Source organism: Poecilia formosa, unplaced genomic scaffold (assembly GCF_000485575.1).
Source record: "Poecilia formosa unplaced genomic scaffold, Poecilia_formosa-5.1.2 Scaffold358, whole genome shotgun sequence".
NCBI lineage: Eukaryota > Metazoa > Chordata > Actinopteri > Cyprinodontiformes > Poeciliidae > Poecilia > Poecilia formosa.
Window position 1 is genome coordinate 420,847 of NW_006800297.1, and position 9,773 is coordinate 430,619.

At 36.2% G+C, this 9,773-nt stretch overlaps 3 protein-coding genes across 3 annotated transcripts in view; 2 read left to right on the forward strand and 1 right to left on the reverse strand.

Annotated features, from left to right (window-relative positions):
* LOC103153665 (neuroblast differentiation-associated protein AHNAK-like) overlaps nt 1–2,777 on the forward strand; it is a 17,099-nt gene extending 14,322 nt beyond the window's left edge. Inside the window, exon 6 of the mRNA XM_016662083.1 lies at nt 503–2,777. Within this exon, the coding sequence (XP_016517569.1) occupies nt 503–2,068 (1,566 nt within the window). The 3' untranslated portion in view covers nt 2,069–2,777. The remainder of the gene's footprint in view (nt 1–502) is intronic.
* A 1,016-nt stretch (nt 2,778–3,793) lies between these two features.
* On the forward strand, nt 3,794–7,875 carry mrpl4 (mitochondrial ribosomal protein L4). Its single transcript, XM_007574656.2, has 9 exons — nt 3,794–4,000; nt 4,795–4,876; nt 4,980–5,151; nt 5,234–5,285; nt 5,984–6,101; nt 6,268–6,374; nt 7,263–7,372; nt 7,449–7,522; nt 7,633–7,875. The coding sequence occupies exons 1-9, from the start codon at nt 3,953–3,955 to the stop codon at nt 7,776–7,778; spliced, it is 909 nt and encodes a 302-aa protein (XP_007574718.1). The 5' UTR covers nt 3,794–3,952; the 3' UTR covers nt 7,779–7,875.
* Nucleotides 7,810–9,773, reverse strand: part of hyls1 (HYLS1 centriolar and ciliogenesis associated) — a 10,952-nt gene continuing 8,988 nt past the window's right edge. The window contains exon 12 of the mRNA XM_007574655.2: nt 7,810–8,026. Coding sequence (XP_007574717.1) covers nt 7,895–8,026 — 132 coding nt within the window. The 3' untranslated portion in view covers nt 7,810–7,894. The remainder of the gene's footprint in view (nt 8,027–9,773) is intronic.

Consider the following 9,773-nt stretch of genomic DNA (forward strand, 5'->3'; position numbering starts at 1 on the left):
CAAAGGAAAGCTTAAAATGCCTAAAATGAAAATGCCCAAATTTAACTTCCCAGGCATCAAAGGACCTGAACTTGACGGCAACCTAAATGGTCCAGATATAGATGTAAATGCACCTGATCTAAATCTTAAAGCACCTAAAGCTGATCTAGATTTGAACATGCCTGACCTGTCTGGGAAATTCAAAAAGCCCAACCTGACGATGCCTGATTTGGGTCTTTCAGGTCCAAAGATAGATGGGCCCAACTTGGATTTGGGATCCCCTGATCTCGACGTCTCCGGACCTAATCTCAGAGGTGGAATAAATATGCCCGACATCAATATGCCTAAGGCTAACTTTAAAACCCCCAAACTAGATCTCAGTGGTCCAAAGGCAAACTTAGACATGCCCTCAGGAAAGCTAAATGTGCCTAAAATTGAAGGTCCTGACTGGGATGCTAAGGGTCCTTCAGGAAAACTCAAGATGCCAAAAATGAACCTTTCAGGTTCAAGTCCAAATTTGGACTTAAATGCAGATCTCAAGTCACCAGATTTTAGTGTCAAAGCTCCGAAGGTCAAGGGTGGGATGAAAGGCTTTGAAATGCCTGATGTAGGATTTGGGAGCCCATCAGTGAATCATAAAAAGTATAATTTGAAAATGCCAAAAGTTGGATTTTCAGGTTCAAAGTTAAGTGGCTCTGATCTTGATATTCCAAAAATAAAAGGTGGACTTGATTCTCCCAACCCGAGTTTACCAAACAAAGACTTCAGAACCTCCATACCTGATTTTGATGTTCCAGATGTTGAATTTGGTACTTCACCACTTAAACTGAAAAACTTGAAAATTCCTGATGTGGGATTTTCTAGTCCGAAGCTAGAGGACCCTAAACTTGATTTCCCATCACCAGATTTTAATGCTAAATTACCAAAAGGACAAAATTTGAAATTAACTTCGGACCTCAATTTTCCAGAACTTGATTTCAGATCACCAAATTTTAATGCTAAATTACCAAAGGGACAAAATGTGAAATTAAATCCGGACCTCAATTCTCCAGAACTGAATCTCAGAGCGCCAAACATGAAAGGTGGAGTCAACTCCTCTAAGCTTGGTGCACCAAACGTCAACCTTCAGGCTCCCAAGTTGGATATTAACACTCCAGATGGCAATATTGGTTTACCTGGTGCAAATGTAAAAAAGTCCCAAATGAAGATGCCAAAAGGCCTCAATGCTAACCTAACAAGTGACCTTAACATGCCCAATATATCTGGTGATAGTCCAAAAATATCAGGACCAAAGCTGAGAGATTCTGATTTTAGTTTGCCAGCTTTAGATCTAGCTGAATATGGAATAAATGGTCCAAAGCTGAGTGCAAAACAACGTAATATGAGAGTAAATGGCAACATTGGACAACCAGACATGAACTTCTCTGACCCAAGAATGAAAGGAGATTTAATTGGTGCACGCATGGGTATGAATTCTTCTTTGATAGACATACGTAGTCCTCATCTAAGATCTCCAGATCTTAACATTGACAATGCTTCCATAAATTTCAAGGGAGTCTCGTATAAGAATCGCAGATCAGATATGGCAGGTATGAGTTTGAAAAGACCGGATTTAGACATAGATCAAGACATTCGACTTAATAAAAAATATACTAAAACCAATGTGAGGTCCAGCTACCCTACAGTGGATCAAGGTTTACACCAATACATTGATTTTAACCGTTCAGATCTCAACATTGATGATTTCACAGGGAGAGACCATGTGCTTAGAGCTAGGGGTTCACAACCAGACCTCCGTGCACAATCTAACCATCCACAATGGATCCCATCTTCTGGGGTTTATGTTGACCCCAGAAACAGCAGAAGATTGCCAGATGGTAGCAGAGATCACAGTATGGATGGTTTACCTCAAAATAACCTTGATGGTTCAGGAGGATACTTTGTCTCTGTTTTCCCCAAAAAAGCTCTTCTGAAGAGTAAATACAACACAACCAGTGGGCTTGGGTTCCCAACAGCAAAAATGGACCTTGATGTTCCAGATGAAAACTACCTTAAGGGCTCAACGTACTTTTTCTACAACCTTGTATAGTCACAGGAGCACTTGCATGTCTCTACTTTTGTATATTTAATATTTTGCTTTATTTCTTTATTTATTGTGACCATTGTTGCTGTGTGTGTTCTGTATATTTTTGTACATAAAACCATTTGCAGCTTGGCTGAAGTGCATTGTAACGGATATTTTTTTCAGTTGTTTTATAATATGCTAAAACTTTTTTTTTTTTTTTTTTTTTTTACATTTTGTTATTTTACACAATACTTGCTCAAAATATTTTACAGCATTTAATTTTTTTAATACTATTCTATTTGTTATTTAGTTGTTTTGATGTTGAAACTATTGGATGACATTGTGCAATAAATTGTTTTTATTCTATTTAAAAAGAATCATCTATAAGTTTTAAATAGTTTGTTGCCTGTTCTCTGTAATCGAAGGATCATTGGATGAAATAGTTAAACATACATATTTTCTGATTTTAGCTTAAACTGACTTGTAATTTCTAACATTAAAATGCATAAATGATGATGTTATTGAATTGCTTGTTTTTCCCCCTTAATAACAGAAAAGTAGTTTCTTTATTAGTATGGCATGCAGTTCTGTCCAAAAGTGTTGGCAGTGATATAAATGTATTATGAAGCTTCTGTACCATCTTCACATCTCTGGTTTATTTTACATGTGTTCACATATACTACAGTATTCAGAATAATTAAAAATCATAAATAAAATTCCTTCATTTTCATGACTTTTGCCATTTCTTCTGTCATACTGGATAACAATTTTTGGAGATACACTGCCGATTTGTGAAGTTTTTCAACTTACAAAAAAATGGAGAGATTTGCTATTTACATCGTAGGCACATTTTAACTGTGAAATGTACAATTAATTTAATTTCCCTTTGAGGCTATTTAATTTTCCTTTTGGATCAATAAAGTATTTTGAATTTGAAACACCGAATCTGAAATAAAAAATCCAGAAAATTACCTTGTACGATTTTTATCTAATTATCATTTTATAGCACAAAATAAGTGTTTAACAACCAACTAGCAATATTTCTGACTCTTACAGACCTGTTAGTTTGTCTTTAAGAAAATGTACCATTGTCACCCATCCCCCATCTTATAACAATTTAAAAAGATCTTTTTTGTATCTTCTTTTTGAAAAACTGATTCATATCCTTACATTGTTTCAGTTAATTATTTAATCCATTCCATAGATCCACCTCACACACACACATACACTTATTATTTTCCTACTGAATGGACATGCTGGGATGTGGGATGTTTTTTATTTTTTTAATCTTAACGCTCTCTAAGTTTATTACCTTTCTACTTGTCATAGATTCTCAAGATTCTCTCGAAGCTCTTTGTATCTTGCTTAAACATAAATTGTGCAGTTCTGAATTTAACCAAATCACAGCGTTTCAATATATTTGATTTTAAAAGAATGCTCATGAAGTCCTACTTGTGCTATGAATAATTCTAAATAGTATAATTTGTGTTTTCCAGCAGATTTTGTGGTCTAATGGCACCCCCAGAAATGTAATTTCCTTTTTTCTTTCCATTTCGACTTTATCAATCATTTTGTTTGTACATCTAACAATGTTTTTATATATAAATTTAAATCTTTATTTTTTGTCTTCTGTATATTCTTAGTTTTGTATTTTGTATTCTTCTCGAATATGGCTTGCTATTGTATTATTTGTAAACAACGTTTATTCAAAAAATACTTTGTGTGAACTGCGCATGTCTGAACTTCCATAAACGTCATCAATATGCGCCTCTATCTTAGCTTACGGAAAAGGCTGTCACACGACCTTTCCTGCTGCCTCAGTATGTCATGTTTGTTGCTGTGACTTGGAGTTTTTAAATGTAACAGAGATAGAAAAAAATTCTGTTGGTAGAATAAGAAGAAAAGAACATGCTTCGTTTCTCCTGTTTGGTTTTCAGCAGAGGAGCGGCTCGAAGGGTGAGTTATTCCCAGCTAGCGGTCTCCATGCTGCAGTCCGTCTGTTATTACCGTCATATGTAGTGAAAGTGAGAGAAAGATAACACAGTTAACCTGCTATTAACCATGACGGAAAAGGTTTATTCCGATTTAATTTTAAATAAAGGACAAAAAATAATATTAAGTCTTTTTATGCATTTTTAAGTGAATATCTGGTCTCAATAGCAGTCAGAAATCAGGGTCAGATAAAGAATCCTATTCAGGAGATTCACTCTAAGGTAAAACAATATAAGGACAACAGACTGTATAGTAAGGACAAATTTACAGCATAATAAAATACTGTACAGTTACTACAGAACTCTACAGCTGGGTAGGGTAGTTTAAATAAATGTGCATTGTTAGGCCTGTCGGAATAAATCAATTAATCACATGATAAATTAACACTACCACCATAATTTCCATTTCCATTATTTATTTTTCTTTTTTCTCTTTTTCTGCCAAAAACTGGATGACAAAAATCTTCAGTCTGGACCTTTGGTCTCAAGTAGCACATAAACATTTTTGTTTACAGAGACTTTGTAATTAATTTTATTAGTTGTTTCTGTTGTTTTGTTTACTTTGGATATTTAAAATGTCTTCCAGTTCGAATGTTAAATAATAACAATTTGTAGTCCAGCAAAATGTGTTTTCATGAAAGGTCTTCTCATCTAGTATTCCTGCATTCAGCTGCAGCTAAAAGTGTTTGATTACATTTTAAAACTTGTATTTTTCTTTATAAGTATTTCAGTATTTTTATTTATTTTTTCTCTCCTCAGTTTGCCTCATCTTTCTCCAGTGAGACCGCTCTCCCTCCAAACTTACGCCTTCCCTCTAATCTTGTGGATCCTGACAGATTAAGTAAGTCTGACATGGAGGTTAATTAAATGACTTCGATCTTAACAGCTGATTAACACAAACATGTTAATATTTCTCTCTTCACTTGTTTCGTTTATTCCTGCAGGGCGTCCTCCACCTCCAGAAGACTCCTCCCTTCCTCTAATCAGGAAGTGCGATGCGGCACTTCCTGCTCACCTGAGGCCCGTGCGGACGTGGGTGGACACTCTGGAGAGTAAGGACAGCGAACCGTTGGGACTGACTGAACTCCACCCTGATGTCTTTGCGGTGACTCCAAGGTATGTAGAAACCTTTCATCATGCTGAATTAAGACACTGAGACCACTGCAGGTTTAAACTGATCTTCGTTCTCTTAATACAGGCTTGATATTCTACATGCTGTTGAAACCTGGCAGAGAAATTACAAAAGAATTGTAAGTTAAATACAGTTGAAACCAGAAGTTTACCTTCATCATTTTTTTCTCACTGTCAGTTAGAATTACCAAAATTATTTCTATGTGCTGAGTGCTGCAGTGTGTTATTAAACTGTATGATTAATTAGTTAATTATTATAATTGGTTTAAAATTTTGAACCAAAAGTTTGGGTTTCCTTATCTAAGGACTAGCTGTCATAATGTTACATGTATAGTCGCACAACAATAAAGTTTAATTAATACAAGAATAAAGTTTTAATATTACCAGAATAAATTCATAATATTAGAACTCTGAAGTAGGAATTTTGAGAACTCCTGCACAAAAAATACCAGAAAATTAAAATGAGGAATGCTGACAATATGGTGAAGTTATGCTATCAGTTTCACAGATAAAGAAGCAATAAATCTTTTAACACATCAGCATCAAATCATTATCAGTAGGAGGATTTTGAAACTTTTGATTACGCCACTGATAATACTAATACTCTGTTGTACAACACACAGAAGGGATGATTGAAATAAAATCCACTTTTTGAAAACAAAAAAGTGGATTTTAAAAAGTAATTTCTATCTGTTTTTTTTTTTAGAAAATAATCCATTTAAAAGAAGTTTTTTAGAGTCACTTTGTTTTTCTAAGTTTATTTTCTTGGCTGTGATAGAAACAACTAATAATCTGACTTTATTTTAACGTTTCACAGAGTCATGCTAACACAAAGGTGAGGTCAGAGGTGCGAGGCGGAGGCAGGAAGCCATGGAACCAAAAAGGAAGCGGAAGAGCTCGCCATGGAAGCATCCGATCACCGCTGTGGAGAGGAGGTAGCTTCATCTGCTGTTTAATTTCATTTTTAAATAAATTCCCTCCACTTAAACTAAACTTTTGCACTTATAAAGAAGGCTAACTTCTTTGCTGAGCCATAAATTCAGATGTAGCTTCCTTTGCTGATGTGATCCAGAAGGATTCACGTTGTTTTTTCCCCCTCAGGCGGAGTTTCTCATGGGCCAAGAGGACCCAAAAGTTACTACTACATGTTACCCATGAAAGTACGAGTGCAGGGGCTGAAAGTGGCACTAAGCTCCAAGATGGCTCAGGTAAATATGATATTCAGTTCAGTTGGGTATAGTACTGTCAGCTGTGGCATGGAAAATAATTAATGTAGGTAACTTATGTTAAAAATATGGAGTTTATTAATGCTAACCAGTTCATGTGTGCAAGTAGAGGATGATGGATTGTTCTTCAACAAGTACAACAAAGGATTCTGTTGGTAATAGATGTAGATTATATTAAATTTATTCTGCATTAAGTCATTGCACTACATTATTTAGTGGTGATTCCTATTAGATTGCAGAGTAATTGTTTTAAATAAAATCATTTAATCTTTTTTTTTTTATCGATGTCGCGGTGTCACTTGTCTCCAGTGGTGAGCACACCTTAGCTAATGTGCTAATAGCTGAGCTAATTTTACGTTTAGCACTTTTGCTAACTTTGAAAAATAATTTTTAAAAATTTTCTGGATAAATTCTGAAGCGCTAATTGGCTTCCCTGTTTCATAAACTTTCGGTTCAGAAAAGTATGACATCTTTGTTGAAATTTTTATCGACTGTTAATTCTTGAAGTAGTCATGCTCTTATTTTGAAGAGGATGAAAACCGTTTGTGCAGTAGTTCTGTTTCCACTTTTAACGTTTTCTTTCCCAATAATTTAGTTTAATAAAAAAAAACTAACAAAAAAATGAGAATATTGTTTTTATTTATATTATAGAACTTGTAAATTATGTCAAAATCACATTGTTGCTGAAGATTTGTGGTAGGCTTAAATTGTAATCTGAGCTAAAGTCTAGCTAAAGCGCTACACTTTAGCTTCGGCTAATTTCACTGTTAGTCTAGCAGTTTTGGGTTAGTGCAGCTACATTTTCAGCTGGTCTTGCCCATCACTTGTCCCCATAATTTCTTGATAACTCTGAACTCCTGTTTTCTGTAGCAATACCTTCACGTAGTGGACTCCCTGAACATTCCCACGCCAGACTCCCAGTACCTTCTGGAGCTCATCAAAAGCAGACACTGGGGAGAGTCTGTGCTGCTGGTTGATGTGTGAGTATCTTACCTTACTGGTGTAAATCAGAGCAAATAAGTTTTCTATTCTAATTCATTCTGTGGCTGCTTTTAGGTCTGAAGAGTTCCCTGAAAATATCCTCCAGGCTACAGAAAACCTAAAGACAGTTAACCTTATTCCAGCCATCGGTGAGTAAAGTACAACCTGTGTATTAGAGCCATTGCAGATAGAAAAGAATAAGAGTAAATACTGGCCAAAACACTGAACTGGATTAAATGTCGTTTATTTCCCCCGTCAGGTCTGAATGTGCACAGCATGCTGAAACACGAAGCCGTCATCCTGACTCTGGACACGGTCAGGTTTCTGGAGGAGAAGCTCCTCTGGCACGACGAGCGTTACACGTTTCTTTACCCGCTGAAACTGCCGTACTCCGACTTCCCTTAGAACAACTGATCTGTGACAAATTCACTGACGAGACTGTTTTATTTGTTTATTATGAATGTCACAATAAATAATTATACTTGTAAAAAGTACAAAAACAGTTTTGAAAATTGTGCAGCTTAAAACTGAGAATTAAACTTTTGTGGGAGGCGACGGTTAGCCAGATCGTTCCTGATGGTCCAGCGGAGCTCGGAGCGTTTCTTCTGCGTTGGCACCGTGTAGGTGTTGGGAACGTAAACCCTTCTGGGCTTCTGCTCAAACACAATGAAGACAGGAGATTAGAGCACCCTCCCTGTCACACCTGGGCGGGATACCTTGATTTAAAGGCGCTTCCAGAACAAGATGTTCTATTACGAGCAGGAAGTGGGAGGCGACGCAGTGTCCAAACGCGAGGTCTGATGTAACTCAATACATTCCCAGAAACAGATCTGAAGAGTTTCATCAGCCCTTAGGAATGTAGTTTACATTTTTTTTACCTCACTGTCTGAAGTTAAATTAGACCAAACTTCTTTTTTTAGGTTGGTCAGAATTACTAGGATTATTTACATTTGCTAAATGCTACAGTAACAAGAAAATATATCAGATTTATCTATTCATTTCTTTAAAGTCAGAGGTTTTACAATCTCTTTAAATGATGGTGATTGTCCAGACTTTGGACAGACGTTTGAGTTAATTGGAGGCACACCTGTCGCTGTATTTTAAGGCCACACCTGGAACAAACTGCTTTCTGGTTTGACACGATTAGAAAGTCAAAACAAACAAGCTGAGACGTCAGGAAGAGGATGGTACAGATGTTCAGGTCTGGTTCACTGTGGAAGGTGCTGCGTTCATTTGTTCAAGGAATTATGCACAAATCTAGACGTGATGGGAAAGTCCAATTATCAGGCCTTTCGGAAAGGAGGCGGGTTCTGTGTCCAGAGATTAAAGTTTCTGGTCCAAAATCTGCAGATTAGCCCCAAAACAAAAGCTAAATACAGCACAAAGATTCTGCTGAAGCTGGTCATCATCGCATCAATATTCAGTGCAATGTGTCATGTACCAACATGGGCTGAAATGCTGCTCAGAAAGAAAGAAGCCATTTTAAAAATCTTCATTTTTGGAGACGGGTGTTGTGGTTTGATAAAACTAAAGTGGAAATGTTGGGACATAATGACCATTTTTACATTTGGAGAAAAATTGAGGAAGCCTTTAACCATCCAAGCACAGAGGTGGCAGCGTCATGTTGTGGGACTGTTTTGCTGATTTTTTTCTTACAAATTTCTGACTTTTCAATATCGGCGAATATGGCTACATCACAAATTGATGCCTATAATCATGGAAAAAAAAATTTTCTTGCAAATTTATGGCTTTTCGACTAATTATATCCAAGTTTTTCTCATAAGTGTAAAATTAAACTCTAAATTTACTTCTCCATGACCACATTATTATTATTTTAATCCATAAAGCAGAGTTGTACGTGTCACTGTGCATTTTTGCCACTGAATGAGGAGGAATGTGACTCAGCTAAAACGTTTTAACTCCTTTCTGCCCAGAAGCAAAACTGACTGGTTATTATTGGAGCCACCGGGGCTATGCTGCCCCCTGCTGGTCCAGATCTGACAGCGCATTCATTAATCCCTGTAGCAGCTGCTACATCTACTGCTCAACATAAAATAATTTAAAAAAAGCAAAAACAATAATAAAATCAAAACAAAAATCTTTCTGATGCACCAGCTGAAGTGATTTTGTTGCAGTCAACCCTGATTTGTTGATAAGTTGCTTTATTTTAGTGAATAAAGCAGCTTTGTCCTACATTTCTCTTTTGCATGTTTACTTGTAAAATACTTGACTGCATCAAAACAAGCGATATTCTGTTAAATCTTTCTTCCTAAAAGATTTAAAATGCACCGAGGGATAATTTGAAAAAGGTTGGAAGAAGTCTGAATGTTAGATTCTGATTAATATTCAATAAAAATACTTAAAACGTCTCAGTTTAAACAGTTTAGGCTCCCCTTAGAC

Excerpts from the sequence above, each read along its gene's own strand:
- mrpl4 (XM_007574656.2), top strand. The coding sequence starts at position 3,953 with ATGCTTCGTTTCTCCTGTTTGGTTTTCAGCAGAGGAGCGGCTCGAAGG. Across the intron at positions 4,001-4,794 it reads GCAGAGGAGCGGCTCGAAGG|TTTGCCTCATCTTTCTCCAG; the intron begins GTGAGTTATTCC and ends TTCTCTCCTCAG. Across the intron at positions 6,102-6,267 it reads ATCACCGCTGTGGAGAGGAG|GCGGAGTTTCTCATGGGCCA; the intron begins GTAGCTTCATCT and ends TTTCCCCCTCAG.